The sequence below is a fragment of the Phaethon aethereus genome (genome assembly GCF_964289735.1).
Source record: "Phaethon aethereus genome assembly, chromosome: 6".
Classification (NCBI taxonomy): domain Eukaryota; kingdom Metazoa; phylum Chordata; class Aves; order Phaethontiformes; family Phaethontidae; genus Phaethon; species Phaethon aethereus.
Genome location: NC_138580.1, coordinates 29,522,861 through 29,547,895, shown reverse-complemented (window position 1 = coordinate 29,547,895; position 25,035 = coordinate 29,522,861). Strand labels below are relative to the sequence as shown.

General features: G+C 35.5%; 1 protein-coding gene across 1 annotated transcript in view; it reads right to left on the bottom strand.

Moving 5' to 3' along the window:
• Window positions 1-25,035, bottom strand: part of ADAM23 (ADAM metallopeptidase domain 23) — a gene marked incomplete at its 3' end in the record, with an annotated part of 76,519 nt that overhangs the window by 9,095 nt on the left and 42,389 nt on the right. The window contains 13 exon segments of the mRNA XM_082001870.1: window positions 7,257-7,368; window positions 8,905-9,073; window positions 10,034-10,153; window positions 11,614-11,719; window positions 13,355-13,418; window positions 13,897-13,947; window positions 15,891-15,971; window positions 16,126-16,212; window positions 16,993-17,064; window positions 19,667-19,766; window positions 22,037-22,085; window positions 23,748-23,838; window positions 24,605-24,689. Of these exon segments, the coding sequence (XP_081857996.1) occupies window positions 7,257-7,368; window positions 8,905-9,073; window positions 10,034-10,153; window positions 11,614-11,719; window positions 13,355-13,418; window positions 13,897-13,947; window positions 15,891-15,971; window positions 16,126-16,212; window positions 16,993-17,064; window positions 19,667-19,766; window positions 22,037-22,085; window positions 23,748-23,838; window positions 24,605-24,689 (1,187 nt within the window).

Below are 25,035 nucleotides of genomic sequence, written 5' to 3'. Positions count from 1 at the left end.
TTGACAACAATAATTAAAAGGTAATTTTTCACAATTTGGAAGAACATATTTTATTTGGACTTACCTTTAAAGTCACACCTGGCTCAAATCAACAGGAGTGAGCATGGTAGAGGGTAAATGAATGCCATTCCATAGGCATTATATTCCCAATTAAGGCTTGCTTTCAACAACAGCCTAATGAGCTGCTGTACCTGAGTCAGATCTATGGCTTACTCTGGGTTTTATCAGATGGTTGCACACAACAAAAGACTGAAAACACAGCAAGTAATTTAGCTGTAATAAATTTTAGAAGCCTTGAAAAATTCTAAAGCTGATTTCTTTCTAGCCATAAAATTGTACCTTCCCACAAAAAAGGTACAATGATTAACTGACAGTAATAGAGTCATAACTTAGATAAGGAAGTACCAAATGGCCACTTTTTACATGCCTCCTCTTTCTATGTTCCCTGGTTGTTCAGTGTTAGGGTGGGGGGCCGGAATCTATTTCGTAGCATGCATCTATTCAACAAACAGCAGTTTGTCCTTTCAATACAGAACATCAACAGTGGGTTTTTTTACTATAAATATGGAAGAATTCAATCAACATTTAAACAGAAGAGGATAATATACAAAACAATTAGGTCCAGTTAATAGAAAATTTACTAGAATTAATTATATTAAATAATAAATGGGTCCTGATAAAAACTTTTTGGATCTGACCCAGTTTTATTGTAAGGTGTCAGTGACTAAAGAAGTGATGTTCATTTTTAACACAAAAACAACCCTGAAAATCAGATGTCTCTGAGAATTAGGCTATCCGCTAGAGAGCCTAAGAGCAGAGTAAATGATAGATGGCTGTGGATAAAGGCATGTCCATTCCTCCGTAATAATTTTAACACTGTTTCACAGTATGCTGGGAGTGGCAGTTCCTAGGAATGCAGAGAAACAGCTACTTTTCCTAGTTAAGAAACTGAAAGGGCTACATTCAAGGTAAAATTTCACTGATAATCAACAAGACCATAATCTCATTTCTGACTTCAATACAAAAACAAAGCTAGTGGAATACTTATCATTACTAAGCAGCAATACTTGTTTACCGGAACAGAGTCCTCCAATTAATGAATTCCAGTTTTGAAATACAGAGATTTAAGAGGATTATTGGTGAGCCATTTCAAGACCATAACAGACTGCGTAGATAAAAGTATTTACAATGAGACTACTTTATGTGCCTTACCTTAAAGATGTATACCTTATGTTTTATTAAGCATTATCAAGGAAACTGTATTGTTAATAAACCAGAATTTTGCTACCAGTATGAAGCCCACTTTGCATCAGCTCAGCTGAGTGACATTTATTGAAGAAAAGTATAAATCAGCATGTTTCAGCTAAATCAGCTTCTCTAGTCACTGGACTCGGGTGCCTGACATCATAAATCCACGCAAGCTGAAGGTAAGAGGAAGGCTATACCAACCACCATACTGGGGGGCCATTTTCCACCCAGACTATCACCAGATGCGAGACCCTTGGTTCTTCTTTCTGCCATACTACTGCTACCACCTGCAGACAGATTTATCAGGAGGAAGCTCTTGCGATTAACTGCACCCTAACCACCTGGCACACCCCCCTTTCCTGCAAGGCACTACCTGCTTGGGCACAGCCATCGTATCATCCCTAGTCATCTTTTAAGACCCTGATACAAATCCTACTGAAGGTGTTAAAACAGAACACACTTTCATTTCAGTGGACTTCAGACTATTCCCTAAATCTTCACCACCATCAGAAAGATTATACAAGAATTAAGATACATTGCTTTGAAACTCTGATAGTGGTAGAAGAGGCAAGTTTACTGCAGATTGTCCTGCAGGTAACAACACACTGTGGTGGTTTGGTGTTTTCTTTTCTTGCCCATCACTTTGCCAGCCAAATCCTCTAGCTTAAGTTATCAAAGGATGAAATCTGGAAAAAAAAAGACTCTGCCATTTCGTCTCCTGTGATTACTAAAATAAATTCATAAAACATTAAGAAATTAAAGTTATTTCAGCACGTTGAAGAAAAGTTTGCCATTTGCAAGTGAAGAGGCAAGGAAGGAGGAAGCAGGGCAGGACCTGGCATCAGGCTGTGATGATCACAACCTCTCCCTGCAGCCATTGATAGCAACAGCCACCAGGGCCTAAAGGGTGCTAGGAACAGAGAGGGTACTTATGTTCCCCATGTGCTTTCTTTAAACCAAGCAACAAAAAGTAGCAGTGGCTTGTCCCGAATGTACATTGGTATCTGAAGGAGCCAGAGGACAGAGTAAAAGACTGATGGGATCCAGGAAAGAAGAATGGATAGAAACAAAAAGAAGAATGAGTGAGGTAGTGAGTAACGAGATGAGAGAAAAGATGAAGAAAAGCTGAAATTAGAGCAGAAGGGTACAGGAGCAAGAACAAATGGTCAGGGAGGTTGGTCAGAGCTGAGTGGATTGAGACAGCAGGTAAGGGAAGCTAAAAACAGAAGGGTACAAGGCAGAATGTAAGCAAAAGGTCCTCAACCTGCAGGTAAATTCTCTGCTCCAGAGTCTGGGTCCCAAACCACTACGATCTTCACAGTTGTCAGTTTTTAGCAAACAGCTGTTTAAAGCCACCAGTAAAACACCAATCTGATCTTCCTCAGGCAGATGATCTATTTACTTCCTTCCTTCCATTTGTTTTTTATTAGTTGTCCTTTGTGAGTGCAAAGCTCTCTACTCTTCTGAGAATCTAAGATGAATTTCACGTAACAGTCTGGTTCAGCAAAAGCTAAAACGATTGTATCTGGGGCTGCAAACTCGGACACAAAATGCTGCCTACCAGAAGACTGCCTACGCAGCCGTAATCAGAACTGTACATGAATGCTTCTTCACACAGCCTGATTAGAAATCACAAACGGTCTTGTTATGATTCCCCCTTCAGAGAGATGGCACTGTCACATGACAGACATCATCTATAGTATCAGAAACACAGTGAAACTGGAAATCTCAGAAAAGCAGAGGAACAGCAATTTATTCTGTATTTTGCACAGTGAATACAGAATGAAGAGTTCTTATATGGGCATTTTTGTAGGGCGGTGTGTGTGGATATATATACACATACACACATGTGTGTGTGCATATATAAATCAAATAGCCACTGTTAAAATTGAGATAGTGGGCTAACACTTAAGATTACAGTTTCCTAAAATTATGAAAAGACAATAAAAATTACTCGTACATATTCTTTATATACGAATTCTATACTCCAGCATTCTACTGCCTTGAGGTAACAGAATCCTAGCTACAGAACACTCAGAAACTTTACTTTAAAAACAGCTGTCTATACCACTATCGTCAGCTTTCATCTTCCTACCTAGATTGTGTGACCCATTGTAAGACTGAAAGCCCCACAGACTGTAATAAACAATTTCTGCATTTTATGAAACACTCAGTCTGTTTTGCAAAATAGTCACCAACTTTCATTTTTCCCCACTATTTTTATAATTTGGTGTAATGGAAACATTTAGACATTTAATTTTACTGTGACAATGTAAAAATTCACAGACTTATTGTTTTATGCCCCACATTATCCCAGACAGGAGAAGGTTCAACACTGCATGAGCAAACCACATGACACAGACACAGTCAAATCACACGACAAATACAGTCACCACATAACAAAGCTAATGGGGGTAATACACAGAGGGCTCGGGTGCATACGGTTACCTCACACACTAGGCACCAAACATAAAACTCAAACTAAGAAAAATGCTTACTCTATTCCCCACCCTGTGCCTCCAAAAATCACCCCCAAGGCCAGAATGGTCCCTGCCACTGCACCTATTAGCCTGTTAGTGGCCATGCTCACTGTGTGGAGGGAAAAGGGAAGATTTTTTTAAGGAAATGATCACATATATGTCTGAAATGAAAACATTAAACATTCCTTTGAGGAATTACTTTACTCTATAATCCATCATCAAATAAACAACCTCCTAACAAACCTTTATTTACCACATACTGTAGCTTTAAAAATTCTGAAATTATCTATATTTGGTTGTCTTTGAATGCTTGCAAATATTTCAATGAGAAGTTTTCCCATAAAGGTAAGACTATCCCTTTTTGCTTGTGATTCTATTATTTACCTAAAAAGGGAATATCCTCAACCTACCACTTATTTAAAACAGCCAAAATGTAAATAAATCACCAATAAGAAAGTTTCCTTTTGATGACTAGAAACTTACTGTATGCATAATATAACTAAGCAAATTAACACTTTTTGTTTGGAAACAGTACCATCACAGGAAAAGACAACACCCCAACTGTTTAATTCATTCTTTTACTAGTGAGTAGCATTTGCCTTTGCTACGGCATTTATCAATAGGACTCTCTATTTACCTACATGACTGAAAGACAGATAACACCTTCTAAAAGTAAAAACCTACCCTAGAAATGAGCTTCAGGTAACACCCTCAAAATTTCAGTATGTTCAGATAGTCTCTCTTAAGACCTTGAGGCCTTATTTTTCATTTTTTAAGGGAATCTTTTGAGAAAAAAAATCTGTATATTTCCTATGTTAAAGATTAAAAGCTTGATAGATTCACTGAGTCATGACAGACCACTAGCAAGTAGCTGAATTCCCTGTCTAATGGGAACTTTTCCAAGGGATAAAAGCTTCAGAGTCTTCATGCTGAATAAAGTCTGTTTTGAAATGGTTTCAGGATTTTTTTTCCTGTTTCATAAATATAGACACACACACTAGAGATATAAGTTTTATATTCAAAAAACAAAACACTATTCCACTAGTTGAACAAAGACCTAATTCTGCAAATTAAATTGCAAATAAAGAATCTTGTGTGCATAAGGGGTCCTACTGATTTCAGAACTACTAGCCAACACTCTAAAGTAATTCAGTTTCTGGAGTAGCCAAAAACAAACAGCAAGAACTCTTTGTCTTCCCAAAACTGCTAGCATGATGTGAAGGTCTGCTAGTACAGGATACAGTACGTTGCTGCATTGAGTAGTTAAAGACTCCTGGTTTAAGACCAATATAATTAAGGACCCTGAGATACAGTATGGATCCAGAAGCAATTGATGGATGATGGAAAGGTCTGAAAAGTGCAGCAGGAGCAGCAGTCAATTGTCAATTACCATAACAATATATAAATAAATAGCAATACTTCCTAGCTATACATGCTCTAATTGTAATAAGAAAAATGCTTGGATTTATGGTGTGGAAAACCCTTAAATCTATTAGGTGAATTTTCACAGCATGAGTGTTATGCTTCTGAAATGTAACAAAACTCAAATTTAGGAAAAAGGAAAAACAAGTATTTTGGTTTCTGTCTCAGATTTGTAAACTAGCATATGACATAGTAATACAAATACTGGTAATAAGGGGGGAAAAACGTAGTAAAAGTAGTTTCCATTAACTACTTTAGTACACTGTATCTTTACAATACAGAAAATTACTTCTGTATTCTTCCGATATCTTCTCACAAAGAAATTCCTCTATTAGCACACCAAGACAGATCACAGTGGCTGTCAGTGTTCAGGTTCCTAATTCATTTCTAGGTGATTCGACATCAATAAATTACTACAACATACGTAAAAATAATCCATCCTTTGAAATCATTGAGCCATCTCATACAAAAACATAGTCTGCCTTTTTGCAGACGACTCCATTGAAAAATGCAGTCTGAACTTTGCATCTGTACCTACTGGCAGAAATCCATGCATATACTATTAATTTAAGATTGTTCCCCAGAATATTTCAGATTTGACATTAATTTTCATAAAGGCATTTCCATTTTGAATTACAAAAAATCTAACCATGATAGGTGTACTTTCTGTGTTGCCTTTCCTATAGATCTTTTCACAGAGGAGGGACTTATTTCTTACCTACAGAATTTAGAAATGAGCAATATAAAATTCATGTACCCTGTGTCACAACTGTAAATATTGCTCTCCTCATCCACACAAAAAGAAAAGTAACCAGCTCTATAGTGCCGTTCTCCACTATTTTTCTTAAGACTCTGTAAGCAGCATTCCACAGTTAGGAAGGTTTTCACAGGAAATGAAATGACAAGTAGCTTTGTCAGGGAGCGTACAAACCAGGCAGCTCTACACTGAACAGTGGTGGGGTTAGGAGTCCAGGAAGCACCTGTACAGATTCCCTAATACAAATCTGGGCTGTTCTAGAGAGCCTCCTTCACAGTGGTCACTTGTTTTAAGAGAATTTCTTCAACCGTTCTCGGTAAAGGTCCAGTGGAATCATTCTGCTAAGGGGCAAAAGAATAAGGCACACAAGACAGAAGTAGAGCCATTCCAGAGGGACATACCAAAATCCTGTCCTCCCTTGAAACCTTGGACATTTTAAAGATTAATCAATTAGAGTCTGAGCTCTAAGGACTACATTTTTAAACAACTCTATCTTCTTTGCATAGGCCTTGTATGAGGGACAGAAGAACCTGAAACTGGAACATAGCAGAAAAATTTTGTTTGGGTTTCTCAGTTGTTTATTGGGAACTTTATCTGTAAATGCAGAACACTGGATAAATATAGTCTGATGTTGGACAATGTCCTGATGACAGGAAAGACATAAAAAAAATGAACAGCACAATCCAAAAACATTCTTTGGCAGACAAGTCAGAGAGAATTTCAAGTGCTTTACTTCCTCTTTGAAAAAACTTTGATTAATTATTTTCTCAATAGCTCCTCTTTATATTTATACTTCATATGCAGTTGAAATACCTACTAAATACATAATAACTATTGTAAGAATAATTTAAGTCCTTAAAATCTTGATTTATTTCTTTTTCTTCCCCTTGAAATCTGATTTCAAGGAACCAAAGCTTTTTTCACCACAGACATTCCACTTTTCCCTTTTTTTATGCCACAGCACTCCGAGAACAACCAAGGGAACTAGAAATCTCTAGTAAAATGTAAATACTCAATTATCATATAAATAATAAGAGCTACACTTAGTCATATCTCAATCACAAATAAAATTATCATAAAAAATAGAGAATAAGGGATGAAGAAAAAACCAGAAAGTACATACCATTACTTATTGATATCTTCTCCAAATTTTAGGTTAGAAAAATAAGTTTCATCAATTCTCAAAGCAGAAAGACCTACTTCACCTAAACAAAGCAGAATTTTACTGTCTGGGTCTAAACAGGACTGCACAGTATTATTCTTTACCTATATGCTAATTCTACTACCATGTATCAACAGAAAAATGTCATAAACACTTGAAAGAACATCAAAACTGAAATCACACAAACCCTTGGGTCCTTCATCCTTCTTGCTACCAGCATCCCTGATAGGATCATCAATACTGCAGTCTGTCCCAGCCCAGGAGAAATTGCAAATGCAAGTGGCTTCATTACTACAAACCTGGAAAAGAAAATAAATGACAGCAATCATTTTTTCACTACATCTTATTAAGTTTATTTAACATGTAATTAGGTTTTTAATTCACAGTATAAAACTTAGCCATTTATATATTCTAGCAATATCACTGAGTGTTTAGAATGAGTATAATACATCAATGACCTGAAAGTTTGCTTTAAGCCTCTAAATACACTCAAATGCTAAGACAAGCAGAAGTGTTCCTAGTGGTTCCATCGTCACTTGCACTATACACCTGCATAGCAGATAAAAAAGAACACAAACTCTCATCCAAAAAAACACCTATTTAGACTAGTTAGAGCTGCACTAACCAACTATCTAGACTTTGAGCATGGATGTCCAGAAGGAATACAAGCATTTGTGTTTAAAAGGTTCAAGACATCGTCATGCTTTACAACCTCTCATTTGCAGCTTGCTCCCATGCAGAAAAAATAGTAAGATTTTCATTGATTTTATCGTCTTTTTTTTTCTAAGCAGCAATGAGGAGTGCTTGCTTATCTTCTAGAAAGAGAGGAAATAGTTCTTCCTAAGTCTATATTTAGTTGAATGACCTCTAAAAAAGGACTTAGGACTTACAAAAATTGGCAATACATTTATCAGATACAGGAAAACCTATCTAACTGACAAAACCTAAAATATCAAACCAATAATGAAAGTTAATAGCTATAAACTTTCCATATGAAAAAGAACATGGAATGTGTTGCTAGAAGAGGGTTACTAAGGAAAAAGCACAACATGAGAAACTGACAGGAAACAAAGAATGAAATTTTCATTATGGGACTAGAAGTGAAGTCAGTCACCAGGCGTCATTTAATGTCTTTGGACACTGGAACACAATGTCAAAAAAACCCCCCAGAAAATAACCTACACACTAATTACAAGTACATAGTACATGTGATTTTTTTTAATTTAACTTTTATCTCACTCTGCTTCTTAAAGCATTCACTGAAGAATCTTACCTAGGAAGCTGAAGATAAAAACATCATATGAAAGGTTTGATCACCTGAAGTATTCTTTTAAAATTATGAATTGGAATAATCCAAAGAAAAACAAAAAAGGTAACATAGTTCTCTCACCACTCATGCCGCTCTCCAAAAGTACCAAGATGATTTCTAGATCTCCTAGATCCTTTACTTTCCAATTTTAAAATTTTTCTTCTTGATTTTGAACCTAACCCTCTTCTTTGAACCACTCAAATTCATCTTCAATTACACATAACAAGAAGAAAAAAAAAAATTCTTTTATAAAGTCTAGCCCCTTAGGCAAGATCTGTCCACTGGATCCCATAGTGGAAAGGTTTTACCAGTATTACAGTTAAGACATGGAACAGTGAATCTGTTCATCAAAACATACCTAATGTCTTAGACAAATGGACTTATGGGTAGAGTAAGAGAATATAATGTGCCTGATCAGCAGGTCTTAGGAACACTTACAGGTAGAGAACTCCACAGGGTACATTAAGATCAGATACAGCAGAGAGAGCTGTAGAAGCTTAGCTGCTAACTCCCAGTACAGACTCACCCCATGACCGGAACAGACTTTTCCATTAGAACCAATGGGACAGCTGCTTATGTTCAAGGACTGAATTGGCAGGCACTTTTTGTCCAGACACATCATGTGAGGTCCACATGGAGCTCCATCCTCCACATAACCTAAATCTGTATCATCATCTAAAAGAACATGAGCACCACTAGGAGAAATAAGTGTTAAGATACTATTAGTATTATGACTGAAGTATTTTGAAAATATTAAACATGTCAGTAAAGATACTAAAAGCCTCATAACTTTCCCTCATTCAAGCATACAGACAGGTTGAACAAATATAAAGTTTTCCTATCTGTCCACAGTATTGACAAGATCTTCTCATCAGACTAAAAAGAAGTCTAGATAATGACTTAAATCCTCAAAAAGGGCACTTTAGGCTTTGGGGGTTTTCTAACAGTCTTTGATGGGCCATGCTTTTTTATTTCTTTCTTTTTTTTTCCCCTCCAAATGCTGTGAAATATTATTGCTAGAAAAATGTTAAAAAACTAACTTCCCACATGACGACATTTAAATAAAAATACTAGTGGAATAATAGAAGAGTTAAGAATCATTGGTCACTCAGGACCTAATTATGTAAGAGAGTATTCTTAGCATGACAGCAATGTTGCCAATATCTTTCAAATACAAATCCTGTATTGTGCACAGTAGACTAAAACCCATCTACCTGCCCTTTAACTGAACTGTAGTTTAACATCTCATCCTGCCACAACTCTTCAGTCTCCTCCCTCTCAGCCTTCACTCCCCTACAGCTATTTCTTTGACGATATAATACTCAAAAGCATTATGTTTTAATATATAGGTCTTTGGCAATTACAAACTTTTTTTTCCTGTCCCAGAAAAATACAATTCTGAGCATTAAATTCTGACTGTGAAGTTCTACTACTGGAGAGATCAGATAGAGTAATCAGTAGGATAACCCACATTTCACTCTCTTTAAATGTGGAGTATTAGCCTTCTTATTTTTTTTAATAAAAAGAAATACCACTCAGAAGAATGATTTTGCTGTAAGATATTAATTACCCAAAAAATCATACAATTTTACTTATGTTAATTCAATTAGGTTTGACAGAGCAAAATCATGTTGGAACACTGCATTATCTTTTACCTGCAGTCCACTATTCGTCCTTGATGATAAAACGAATTTGGGATAATTTCTCCTTGAACTTGACCAACTCGTGGAACTCTAGTAAGATTAGTACAGAGCAAAAAGCCACAGAAAACATCACTGTAAAATGAAAACATAAATCAAAAAGTTACTGGAATAATACAAAGTAAACTTACAAAAAAGGAAGACTGGCAATGATGCTACTGATCACATTAAGTAATCATAAGCCATAATCATGATAGTCATATCACCATAAGCCACATGATAGACTTCCAGAGCAGCAGTCTGGAAATAAAATATTATTTGATATAAAGGACAAAAGGCAGAAACAAGTAATTGTTCATTCTAATGCACCAGTAAATGTTCACATCAACAAAAAAATTATCTGTGCTCTAAATACAATACAGTACAAGTAAGAGGAGCCAAATTGTACAAAGCTTTGTCATATCTGGCTAAATTACCTTTCCCCCTCTCTAGCAGCTTGGAAGCTGTATGTTAATGTGAAGTTTGAATTTTTAATTGTATTTTATTTCCCTTGCCGGACAACAGAACCATAATAATAATCATTAGCAAGCAGTGTATGTGCCTGAATTTTGGTAAACAAACTGCTTTATTTGATGTTGTTTTATATATGCAATCTTCAATAGAAGGATATTAGTTTAAAAACTTGCATCTCTTACTCTATTTGCACTAAGTCATAGTAGCAACTGGATGAATGCTGGAAACTGTATTTGTTAAAATCGCAAAAAACTTAAATGGCCCTTCAGCTAGACCGTTTTTCTGAATCTCTCTACTGACCAAGAGAAGCTTTTATACAAATTAGGTTTTTAATATACATAACAACACTATTCTCATCTAAACATAAAGAAATCCATTAAACAACTTTTATGCTTATGAACCCATCTGAAAAGTGAATCATGTAATGCCCCCCCAAAATGCTACTTGACAAACATCAGATAGTCAAAGAAGGAAAACACCTTTCCAAGATTGAAATTTTTACACACATACTTAAAAATTTAAAAAAACACTAAGTATATTAGGAGAAATTTAAGCCTACCCACTAAATGATCATTAACTTGAAAAATCAATTGAATAAAATATTAATCTAGTAATGATCACAGGCAAATGAATCAGCCATTTTCTCTATAGCATCCAAATGTCTAATGGTCCTCTCTAGTCAAAATAAAGGTTGGAACAAACTTGAAATAGCATAATCTGGTTATCAATCCCAGAGCAAGCAAAAATACCATGTGTATTTGCGGCCTAATTTACCCCTACCAAGTCTGAGGTGTTTGTATGTTATGAACTTCTGACTTTTTGCCACCTTATTCCCCAGTTTCTCTGAAAGAATTAAAAGTCACAGTATGTTCTTCTGAAAATCTGGAATTCTTTACAAGTGTATAGCTGAGTGGATTTGTCAGAATGAGGTATGGAACTTTTTCAAGATGCAAACCTTGTGAGGAAAAGACTACTGAAAATAATGCAAAACAAACTGATGAAACATTAATGAAAAAGTAGACAATATTAAGCCAGTATTAATCTATTTGAAATACAAATAATCTCTACCGCAATGAACTTACTGTTTGCTACACTGAACCCATCGATCTCCATCCTTTCCACAGTTTCCCTTTTTTGTGCCTTCTGTATTAAGCTTTTCATAACAAAATTTGTCAGATCCTGAAGACTCTGTTGAGGAAGAAAGGAAAAGGGAATGTATTTTCCACTGGCAACATGAGAGCTTTGAAAACCTGCATAATTTATTATAGCAATTTTCTGTTTTTTTTTAATGCAAAACATAAATCTAAGCACATGTGTATGTGCACAGATGGTATCTTCCAGTGACTACAGTGGGAACCTAGCAGACTGAACTGCAATACCTACAGATGGCTTTTCTAAAATAATGCTCAATGTTCAAAATTTGCTCTGAACTTTTAAAAAAGCAATCTCCACAATGTCTGTATTGTCTTCTGCCTTTGAATTTATCTGTGGTCCAGTTTTGTTCACTTCATAACAGTTGCACATAGATCTAATCTAGTTGTTTGCACTACAATTAATCCCGATCTGTATTTAAGGAGATCAAAAATTTTATATATGGCATATACCATAAGTATATATTCTGACATCAACTCAATGTTTGTTTTATTTTATTTTTCAGGGGTTCACAGAGAAAACAAGGTTGAACAGTCAGAGTGCAATTTCTACTGCTTTTTAAGAGTAGAAATCTGAACTAATAGGTTTAAAACCACAATTATTTACTAACAAGCCCACTTGTTTTTTCAAAAATTCAATTAAAAGAAAAGCACAACAATTATAGAGAGAAAGATAAAATATTAAAGGTAAATAAGACAGAGTAGTTGCAGTAAAATCACTTGTACGGAAGACAAACCAAATATTTTAAAATAAAAGTGTGTAATATGAAAATAAATTATTTAACAAAAACATCTATCAATAAATGTGAGGTGGCAACATAAAGCTCAAAAAGGCATCAGAAGACAAAGAAAATGTTGTCTCCATCCAATTTTACACTCATATAGCATCTTTTGTACTGTACAATACAATTGGTAAAACTGTATCACTCCCCTCCTGTCTTCCCCAGAATGGAATGATTGTTCTGCCTCAAATAGGCAGTGGCAGCAGTGGCAGCTATGATTAGACAAAACGCACAAGAAAACATTAAGTGTGAGAGTACAGGACATCCTGATAGTTCTGCTCTGCTTAACTGTCTCAAAGTCATTACACAGAGCATTTATCCCCCCTCAGCTGCAAGCAAAATCCATTGCAACTGCAATTCTATTTTACTCAATACCTCTGGGCTTAAATTTGTACTATATATATTTAGATTCACACCAATGTACTAATTTTCCTGACCTGCAGGATGGTATAGCAAAGAGAGGCAAAGCGAAGCAGCTTTAGCATGAACCACTGCTAGGATAATGGAATTGACACCTATCATTAAAAAATCCAAACACATCTGTTTTGAACTATACCAAAAAAATCCTCAAACCCATTCCGCCCCGCCCCAGCACCAGTAACTCAAAGTTGCCAATATTTTGTATGCTTTCTCATCTAATTCCACCAGAGTCCAGCACTTGCTGTCCTACCTATGTCTGCAACCACATCGCGTCAGAACAATCACACTGTCATCACTCCCAAACTCAAAATTTCACTTGGCATTCAAGGCACAGTTTCTCACTGCAGTCTACTGAGCAGAAAACATTAACTTACAGTGGCAAGAACAAAAAATAAAAATACTAAAAACACAAAACAAAGACAGGAATGGCCAGAAATAAAATACATTTAAGGTAGTTAAAGTCAACCTACTAGATCCCCAGATATATTTGCACTGATTATCTCTTGTCTTGCATTCACCATTATAGCAACGACCCTAAACAAAACACAACATGTTAGCAACGAGAACTGAACACGTATTTCATGTCCTTCCCCTCCCCAACAAACGTCTCATTTTGATTCTTCACACACATATTGGGATGGATAATCGTTTTCATTAATTTGGGTAGATGGAGTACACATTTTAGCCCAGATTCTCAAAGTCAGTTGGTGTCTAATACACACTGACATAGCAGCAAGCTGCTTTATACTTCTCATTTACATACTTGTAAAGAACTTATTAACATGGAGTGTAATAAAAGATCTACATGCAAAATGTAAAGATACCAAGCAGATTTTACTCAAAGTAAAAATTTTTACTATTCATAGAGTGCATAAAGTACAAGCAAGAGGTCCAAAAGACAAAATTTATGAAGAAATATGGAAGACAGGATTTAAATTAAAAAAAAAAAAAAGAAAATTTATATTTGGTTGATTTCTATTTGCTGATGTGCAGGAATTTTAACACTGCATACCTGGTTAGAATCACAGGCATACCCATCTTGCTTATGAAGATTTGGTGGACACTGAAAAAAATTAAGGATTTTTTTTGTATCATGTGTACTGTAATAATAGATCAAAGGATCACATATGGAATTTTCCCAGTTTTAAAATAGAACTGCACGACATATAAAGGGGGTAGACAGCATAATCAGTGCAGGAATCTTTATAGCTACAAACACTAAAGAAAAAATTAACATCTTGAGCCACGAAATACAAGGTTTGATTTCTGCATATTCCAAGTAGAAATTAAGGAGGTGAGGCAAATAAAAAGCAAAACAAAAGTGTTCAGCAACAGGATTTGGTAGCTAACACTGGGGCCATGTTTGCAACACTGCCACTGCATTCATTTCTGTTCCACTAAAAGTAAGCCAGCACCTCATTGTAGCCTACCAGTCTATTGCTTACAGAGCTGTGGAGGGGGTTTTTTTATGATGTTAATAGTCGTGTTCTCTTGGCATTGGAAACTTTTTTGGTATGAACAGGTCATTAGATCCAGAAGCCTCAGATTACTAAAACCAGAAGCAGACCATTCTCAAAGCTTTTCCTCCTCAAACAGTGACTTGTGAAGATCTGGAAAGGGTATGCTGCAATGTACCACATTAGACAATAATTTGAGGGCAAGCTTTCTAGCTTAAGAAAGTCCTTCTCCCTCCCAATAAGAATGCTCCATCTACAGAATAAAAGATTTACAATAGAACCTGAGCAATAGCTACTTATCTGTAAGTGCGGATGTCTCAGATGATAATAGAAAAAGAAGTTACTGTTAATTTATTGGCATCTATAATTACAGCCAATGGCCAGAGAGAGACATAGGATCTATCCTGAATCTTATTTCTTCAAAGCTAAGAACTTGATGCAGTAGATGACTGCAGCAGCTATGGAGTTCTTATATAACCTTGAGGCTAATCAGTATTAAAAAGGAGCACACATCACCTGAAGCGTCAAAGATGCTGTGAAAATGGAAAATGTACAGAATGTTGACCATTTAAAAGAACTCGGAACAACGTTTTGGTTGCTGTTTATTCCTAAACTTTTGAGTATTAGCCAAATGTTTTCAAGAGAAATGCATAAGATCCACAACTTTTAAAATTATCATACATGTGCACAGTCTTAAAAAACATAACGCTTTATCCAAGTCTTATCAGGAGTGGCTGAGGGACTGGGTTGTTTAGCCTGGAGAAAAGGAGGCTCAGGGCACACCTTATCACTCTCTACAACTACTTGAAGGGAAGTGTAGCAAGGTGGGTGTCAAGATAGGTGTCAGTCTCTTCTCCCAAGTAACAAGCGACAGGACAAGAGGAAACACCCTCAAGTTGTGCTAGGGGAGGTTTAGATTGGATGTTAGAAAAATTTCTTCACCAAAAGGGTTGTCAAGCATTGGAACAGGCTGCCCAGGGAAGTGGTTGAGTCACCATCCCTGAAGGTATTTAAAAGACATGTAGATATGGTGCTTAGGGACACGGTTTAGTGGTGGACTTGGCAGTGTTAGGTTAATGGTTGAACCTGATGATCTTAAGGGTCTTTTCCAAACTAAATGATTCTATGATTCTATACTCAATTAGTTGTAATTTTCTACATTTGTAATTTAAACTATTTTATTTCATAAAATCTTACTGTTACTACCTTCGAATCCATTCACATTTGCAGTATATTCTTAGTACTTATGCAGGCAGAGAGCAAAGGAGTGTCGCAAATACTATACAGATACACACACGCACACAAATTTTAAAAAACAAACCTACAGAAGTCATATTTGAGTCCACTTAGATTTTTTTTTTGAGGTTATGGTAGTTTATTCTTCCATTTAAAAATTTTTGTTAGGATTAAAAGATACCCCCTCCCCCCCAGTTATTTGTGGGTATATGAGTGTGCAGTTCTTTAATCTGAATTTTCATCTTAAATTGATATAAAAATAAATGCAAACAAACATCAATAGTATAAGCAGCAAAAGCTTCTGCATACATACCTGGCCAGAATCTCCAGTGCAGAACTCTGCAATATCACATTCATTCACTGCGTATCTACAGTCATAGCCTCGTGGGAAAAACTAGAAAATTAAGAATATAGTTCAGGACTAAGATTATGTCTACATAGGTGGTTCCTTTTCATTCTACATAAAACACGCTTTGAACTATAACATGCTGCACACGACTTCCATGGACAACTGAAAAGAACAATAGATATACTGCAGCAACACTCACAAGACATGATGTATTACAGCAGGGTCCATCACTACAATGAGCTCCATTAGAAAGAGAGCACTTCTTACAACAGTCTGCATAGCATTCCTAAAGAAAATATTAAGCAACACTTTTAGTTTTCCATTTTAAATAAGTTTTTTCTTCACAATCTTTCCAACACACTATTATGTACCAGCAGACGAAAGATTCAGTTCAGCACTGATGACTTGAAATTATCAGCTGGAATAATCCTTTGCAATGCTCAAATACTAAAGTAAAGGGAAAACGGTGACATACATGCTATAGCAACAAGGGGATTCACACCTCTGAAGCCTCTTCACAGGTGTGTAACAGCCTGTGCTAAATGCAGGCTGCTTAGTCAAATTGTATTCAATGCAGAAAAAAGATTAAGGAAAGTAATTATGGGTGCAATTATATTTAAATACTAGAACTAGGACTTGAATCTACAGGGCAGATTTTTGCAAAAACATTATTGGATTATTTCTACAATAGACAAGAAAACAACAGTTTACTTATTCTGTCTGAACACAGGCACCTATCTCCAAAGCATAGATAAGGAGTCTACCATTCCAGGCACATTGTCCAGGAAAAGTAAAGCATAAGCACTTCTACAGTGCAATGCAAAAATGATGGGAAAGAGCTACATCTTGTCAGCAGTACAACAGGAAGACTGTTCTGAGGAGTCTCTCTGTCTTTGCACTCGTTCTCACTTGAAAAAATGTTTTAACACAGTCCTTTATTTAAGTTGTTCCCTAACAATAGGCAAAACAAATTCATTTCCATCACTCTTCCCCCTCCATTACCAATCACATAATTTATTTTAATATATTGTGTAAGACTTGTGGAGTAATATATAACTCTACTTGCCATTCGGAAACCGCAATCACATTCTTCTCCTGCTTCTACATATCCATTTCCACACTCAGTGGTTTCAAAGAGCTGAAAGCAAAAAAGCCCCCCCCAAGTAAGAATATAACTAGTTTTCAAATGACTTTTCTGTTACAAATAGCCCATTTCCACAATGCTACGGTAACACACTCTCACAGAGAACATATATGCCTTGCTACTGCGATGGGGAAGGCAGCATGTTTTTCAAGTACTGCTAGTCAGAATTGTTCAGACATGAAAGATGTACAGCTGAATCACTTGATTGCAAGCCCTCTTTAGCAGAATACTGATCTTAGAAAATTATGATAAACAGAGAGACAATAAAATAATACTCAAGGTGAAAACATTTGAACTTCATTCCAATTCTACAGACTCTCATTTCTCTGACAATTCCTTCAAGAAACCAGGCAGCAATATGATCTCCGTGACCTACTCAGGTACCCATACTTGCTCATGCAATTAGCTACTCTCTATTCCAATCTAACATGTCTGTGCATGAAAATAATAAATATTAAGAAACACTGCCAAAAGGAAGTTTGATGTGCCTTATTAGTAAGTTAGAATAACACAACCACATATAGATAGTGCTAAACAGTTACTCCTAAGACCAGATGTATACAATACAGATAAATTCTACAGTTCAGGATGATATAGATTCTATACTGGTTTCACATATCATAATTTTGATTAAAGGTGATTTAAGATATTTTTCAGTCTTTTATTTTTGTCACATAAATAATTTTTCAAAAACCTTGTCTGCTTTCAATATAATAATTCTGCTTTAAAATCCTGTAAGAATATCCGGAATCTCCAATTTAACTGGGATATTAGCAACAGAAACACATTCACCACTAGAAATAGGTTGAAATGAGAAGTTAAAAGTTAAGACGTTAAAATAAGAACAGATAAATCTACAACTAGATGAGGGTGAAAGATGTGAGTAAACATGTTCTTTCTGCATGGGCTTAGTGGCAGTACAGCTGTTGAGGATCATCAAGACATGAAACATAACATATAATAAAATACAAATTAATTTATAAACTTGGATAGAAGTCGTCTTTAGTACTTTTTTGGGAGGGAGGGAGGAACCATAATGCTTAATCAAAAAGAAAGAAAATATTTTACTTTTGTTCCATAAACCACATAGGTAATCAATCGCACCTACAATTTTGGGTGTCAGAAGCAAAACTACACTGAAGCAATACCCATATGTATTCTTCTTCACTAGCAATGATGATATGATTCAGAAAACTGAAATTATTTCCCCCTCCCCCCCCCAAGCTACTGTGACTACTATGCTTCAGTGGAGACGGCAAGATCTCTTATTCTCAACCTGAAATTCAGTTGTCTATCAGACAGACCTGGTCGTCTGACCCGTAGCTCATAAGAAAACAAAAAGGTGTCAACCAGAGATCATAGTGACTGCTTAACTTTGTTAAACAATCACTTAAGTTACATTTTATTTCCCTAAAGATTAAACAAACCATTTTTTACCTTACCTCCCAACCTCCAAATTATAGATTCAAAAGACTATATGATTCCCCTCTGCCACAAAGTGCCTTAAACTTCAAAGCTGTGATACACTGTCACAAATAACATATAAAGATAATTCAACCATTCTCCTGGGGGTATTTTAATGTAAGTAAACCAGATTTTAATTCTGTATACAGTCAATTTGACAATTTGTTCACATTACCTTGCTAGACAACCACCATCAAAAAATGAAGCTGTATTTTTCTTTCTCCCTACTTACTCTTTTCTGTAAATATTCTTACATGCTTATTCTATAAGAAAAGATTGCTACCCTGGGAAAAGATTAAAACACACTCTAACAAGCAAAATTTTTTTAGTTAATTGTGCAAGGTGGTGGTCTACCAAAGGATACAGCACAGTAAACGGAGCGGCCTAATAGTCTCATCATGTGGTATTAAATTCTGCAAGGACAGCAAGTTTGACACCATGTTTAAATAGAATATTAATAGTTTGGATTGATCTTACTTTGCAAAAAGAGCCACATGGAATATTTTTATACTGCTCAGCTTTAGAAGGATGTCACACTAATACTACCTTAGAAAGAATTATGACCCTGATAAGTTTTTAGGCAAAAAAAGAAGTGGACGGTACAAGAAAACAGTTACCAATTACAGAGTTCGCTAGATGTATGTCTGAAAGGAAAATAAATGAAGTTAACTTTGAGAACAACCACAAGCTGCTACTGCCTATATGAAGTAAGTTATTGATTTCTAATTCCTAGTGTGGTAACTGGCATTCTTTTTAACAACCTCAGGAAAAAAGTCTGAGAATTGAGTGTATGTGGACCATCCACTACAACCTCACTTCTGGATTTATTTTGCACTACTTCCAGCGTAATATGTAGTGCATTTAAGCTGAATGGGAATGTATCTAGCTGCGAAAAATCAACTGCAATATTTGTCATTATTTGAGCATGAAGAATTGACAGAAAACAAGTTGCATTCCTCTTAAGATTATTTTTAAATGTTACGGGAATGAACAGTCAGCTAACTACAAGCAATCTCAAGAAAATACCCACATAGACAATTGAATAAATTTCAGAATAGAAGGGTGTTAGTGAAATTATTACATTTTCATTACAATGTTTAGCAGAGGTGCTGATTACCAACATATTTATTACCTTTGTTGGCCTGTTGAAAAGACAGGCACCTCCCCCACGAAGTAAAAATTCTTTGTATTCTGCAATGCTGCATTTGGAGAATTTCCTGGAATGGTACACCCTAAAATGGCAAAGAATTAGCTTAATAAATGCCTGAAACACCAACAGTTACTGGAAGGGGGTGGAGGGGTCACAACATTTTTTTAATACTGTAAATCCCAGTTTCTTACAACCACTGTGTGCAAAAGTATGTCATCTCAGTCTTATTTGCAAATAATAAAATCAGAACAAAAGAAAAGGTTTTTAAACATCTTGCATTTTTATACATCTAGTATATGGATCTACAGTGCATGAAGCTGTAGTCTTCTAATCTTAAGAATGTGAAACCACATTATCATAATAGCTGCTAGGCACCCTCTCAATTGCATGCATAATCCAGTGTTCTCTTGGGTTTGTCTTCCCTGCAGCTTCAGTTTAAAAGATGGATTGCATTCCAGATCCCTGATTTCATGCTAAGGTTTTAAAGCTGTTCAATTCTTCTGATCCTGTTAATAAGGTTAATTTTTAAAGTAAAAGTAATTGCAGCCATAAGAACAGCTGTATAAGGCCAGACTAAAAATCCACTTTATCCAAATGCCATCTCTGATTTTGGTCCTGAGAACATGCCCAGGAAAAAGTAGGGAACAGAGCACTGTACTACTACTTGCAGAATATTTTTCCAGTTTCCAACAATTTTCAGCTCAATTAACTTTCTCAGGAAGCCTTGTTTTATCTTATTTAATAATCTTCACTATATTTTCTCCCATGAATTCGCCCAAAATCTTTTAGCATCTACAAGATACTATGGCAAGATGTTTCACAGCTTTAAATTACAGACTGGTAGAAGAATAATTTCATCCTCTTTTTTCTGTCACCATGCTAGTCTCATTTCATGTCTCCCTAGTTCTTACACTGGAAGAAACAGTAATCATTTTCCATGTTGTTCATGACGTTACAGACTTTTCCCATATTTCCTCATCTCCATCTTTTTCCCAGCCTGATGAAAACATACTTTACTAGTAATTTCTCACATGCAGAAACTGTCTGATATTTTTATTAGCCATTTTTTGAGGTCTGGGAATGAGAACTATTCACGCTATTAAAATGGGGGTAACCATCCATGACAAGGTTCTCCATTCCTTTCCTAGCAGCTCACTGCTACCGAGCCGACATTTCCCCATTGAATTATTCCATGATAAATAAAAAATGTCTTCTGGCACTGATGGAGTTAAGTGAAAAGGCTTTACACTGCAGCTAATTATTCACTCATTTCATTAGTCAGCTTCTGGGTGACTATCATCTGTTCCTGGCATATTTTTTTTTACTGTTACCTAATCCATAGAAGAGGTTTGTTCCACAACCTCTTCTACTGGTATTTCCATCTGAGACTGATACTTTGATGAGTTCACCATAGGAAGGAAGCTAGTATCTATTCTGATCAATGCCTTACTTTAGATTGCAGAAGTAAACTTACTGATTTTCTGTCTACATTTCTGTTGCATTCATATGGTGGCTTGACAATTACAAGTCTACAGGAAAGCCACACAGTAATTCTACTGAAGAACCAACTTCCAAATACCATATGAAAAAACTAAGCTCCTTCTGTCTTATTTATAACTAATTTTCTCCATGATTTTTGCAATCAAGCTTCCACAGTGAGCAAGAATTCTGATAGGAAGTGATTTATAAGACTCAAAAACCTACATTTCAGAAGCTATCTTTTTCTAATCAATCACAAACAGAATCTTTGGTGGTGTGTGAGGGTAGAAGGCAATGAAACCTGGTTTCCTTCTGTATAGATGTGCTTCCCCGTCAGACTTCACTGACCATTTAGCTAAGGATTGAGAGCACTTGCTTTCTGAAAGCTTCAGGTTTCTACTTCTATTCACCAGAACCGAAGCAGAGAGATCTGTTCACTAAAAATTATAATTTTGAAGGAATTGGGGGGAAAATAATTACAATTTAGGAGGAAAATAGAAATACCACTCACAAAAACTGTATTATAACACTTTTCCAGCTGCATATAAAAAGTCTAACTGGATTTATTTAATGAAAAATATACATTTTTTACTTTTCAATTATTGTAGGTAGAGCAAAGCATTAGTGAAAACACTGCATTTCACTTCAAAATATAAGATTTATTAATAACTCCCTAAAATGTGAATAGTAAAGGGAATGAGTTGCTGAAAATTGAAATCATTGATCTGTATGTTTGGGTTGTTCCAACTGCTTCTAGTTTTTCATTTATTAGTACTAACACACATGGACAAAACCCAATACATAAATATTTATGTCATAATGTAAACTATGAACTCATTCCAGAGCCCTCAGTTACTGATAGTTATGACATACCCTGTTTCCTCCATGATGCAACCACCCCAGGATTCAGTGCAGTCACACTCTTCTCAGACAAGACCAAAATACAACAGAAAAGGAAAGCAGTTACAAATATGCTTACAATAAATATAAATTACTCACTATGAAATGGACCTTGACTAATTATACAAAGATTGCTTGGCTATACAGATTCTAGCCCCAAAAAGGAAGCCAGCCCACTTGAAGAGATACTAATATACTTAACATAAAAGTATACCATATGTGCACATTCTGAGACTCAACACAAAGTTTCAGGCAGTATAGAAAGCTAAAAATAGCTGGCAACATTCTTCCTTACATGCTCTCAAAACAGGCAGCGTGAGGGTATGTGCAGTAAACATGATACTGATGTTTAAAAACGTTCACATTTCCTCCTCCCTGAAATGTGTACAGAACACCCTGAAGGAGAATCCTTATTGGACAGGCCACGTTTTTTCCCTTTGGCATAGAATTATTAATAGCAATATATGAATGAGCCAATCAAACATTCATTAGAAAAAGCAGTTGAGTGAAAATGGATTTACAGTTTACTTACAGCTACAGCATGTAAGTCAACAGTGACCAAATTCATAAAATAAAAACAAAAGATCAACATCTTATCATTGGTAAAATAGAAGTTATAAACTACCCATAAAAATTCTCTACCAAAGTAGTAATATTCTCAAGAAGAAAGGTTCTGTATTCTAGTTACTACACCAAATCCATAGTTATTCCACAGAAAACATTCACAGATTATTTATATGGTTATTCCTGCTCTACCCAGGTTTTCATTAATCTTTCTCTTTATAGAGATACCTTTATATATATATATACACACACACATACACCTTTATATTTATATATACCCTTTATAGGGTATCCAAATAAGGAAACTAAGCTATCATTTTTAAACCCCCTATCTTACAGTTAAAAAAGATTGATTTCCAAATTGTATGAGCTCTGTTTTACCTGTAATCAAAAAACAATGATATGGAAAATATTTTAGCAATTTCCAAGTTTACACAAGTTAAAAGCAATGCTTTACAAAACAACATTCCCTAAACTTTTCTACATTGCTTCCTAATTCACAGATTTCTGAAGTGACTCCAAAATGAACTCAGCATTATCATTCACATTCTTAAAGAAGAAACAGAAAGTTGCCAAATTGCTTACAAGATGTGAGTGGAAAAACCCAACAATTTTCTTTAGTCCCAAAAAGAGCTTTTGCAGCAGCTTTTGTACCTACACTCTGTATGTGTTAAGGTCACATCAGTCTCATCTTCTGGCTGTGAAGCAGCAAGGTAACAAGCTGAGCAAATGTCACTGTGGACCAGGTTACAGCTTCTTACTGTTTCTTCAGTTATAAATTAGGTATTTTTGTATTTTAATAAATCAACAATACTTCCATAGAAGTTAAAGATCTCATTATGATAGATAAGGAGTTCTGAGTTAGATTAATGTTGTTTTTACCATTATACCTTTGAATGTCGGTTATGACATAGGACATCACTGAGGCCATTGCAAAATGAGTGCTAAACTGGTGGCTCTTATTTTGGTTAAACTCAAATTTTGGTGCATATATTTCCAAAAGCAGCAATTCTTGTTCTACAGTTACAGCAAGTTTGGTGTTTGCTTCAAATATTACAAAGGAAGACTTCATATATTTAGCTAAGGAGGACAAAAGAAGACTCCATGTCCATGTACATACTCGGTTTCCTGGCAGCTGGCTCCCATTGTATTCCAAGGTTCTGAGCAAGACTTTGTGCTAGTTCCTGTGCCATGGCCAAAGGGAGGCCATACTGTGTTTCAAGAGGAGTGCAATTTAAAAAAAAAAAAAAAAAAAAGTAAGTTACTCTAATGAACACTACACCAGCCCATTCTGGTGTACCTACTAGTTCAGTAATTCTGTACAGCCAATAACAATTCTGTGTGCATATAAGGAAAATAAACACAATGAAGTACATAATGGAAAATATTCTCCTCTCTTAACCTGAGGAAATCCCTGTCTGCTGGTTAACCTAGAGAAAGGAGTATGTCTGATACATATGTAATATAGTTTTGTATAGTATGATTAACCCACATTAAAATAGATTTTCATTATCGATTTTACACTGTACTGAGGAAAAAGATAAAAATTTAAATATCAATACACAGGAATCAATTTTGTCTATTTTTAATGTTAAAATAAACCAATAAGAACTACATGTCATCAGCACCTTAGAAGATCAAGCCTCTTGATCAAATGAGAAGACCCAAAAGGATGTTCAGTGCTGTATTGCAAATACTTCTGTCAGAGATTTTCAGATCTAAATTTCTGTCAAATATACTAAAAGCCAATTTAAGATCTTATTAAGAGAATAATACAGACAGGAGGAATGCTTTTTAAAAAAGAAAAGCACAGTGAGCAGCAGTTCAATGATGATACAAGAAGGCTGGCTATGAGAATCCTAACTTCTTAATATGGACATTATCTTTAAAGCCCTAAATACTGAAACACATAAACTCTGAGGTTATAATGTACAGTTTCTATTTTCTTTCACTTTAGTCATTGGAAAGAAGTATTACCTCATTCACTCCTACTCCTCTGGTCACAGAGCAAACCCCTCCAAAGTAACTTAAGCTGCTCCTTTTGTAATGAAATGTCACATTCCTTACAAACAAATAAAATAAGAAAATATAAACACATTGACATTGGGCACCAAGAATTTACTGAAAGTTCACACTTGCACACATACTATGATACGTTGCATGAACATTAATCCTCATCTAGCACCAAAAGCAACTGCAAGTTTACAAACAGAACACCTGCATCAAAAGATTCGATTAGATACAACCTTCAACAAAAATACTATTTTTATCTTGTAAAGTCAGAATCAGCCCCAACCCATAAACAAACCAAGCAGAGAAAGTTAGAGTACCAGATTCCTAAGAAAATATAATTATAACATTCCCTTTAAAAAGGTAACAATATATTCCAATTTATAATCTGTCAGGAA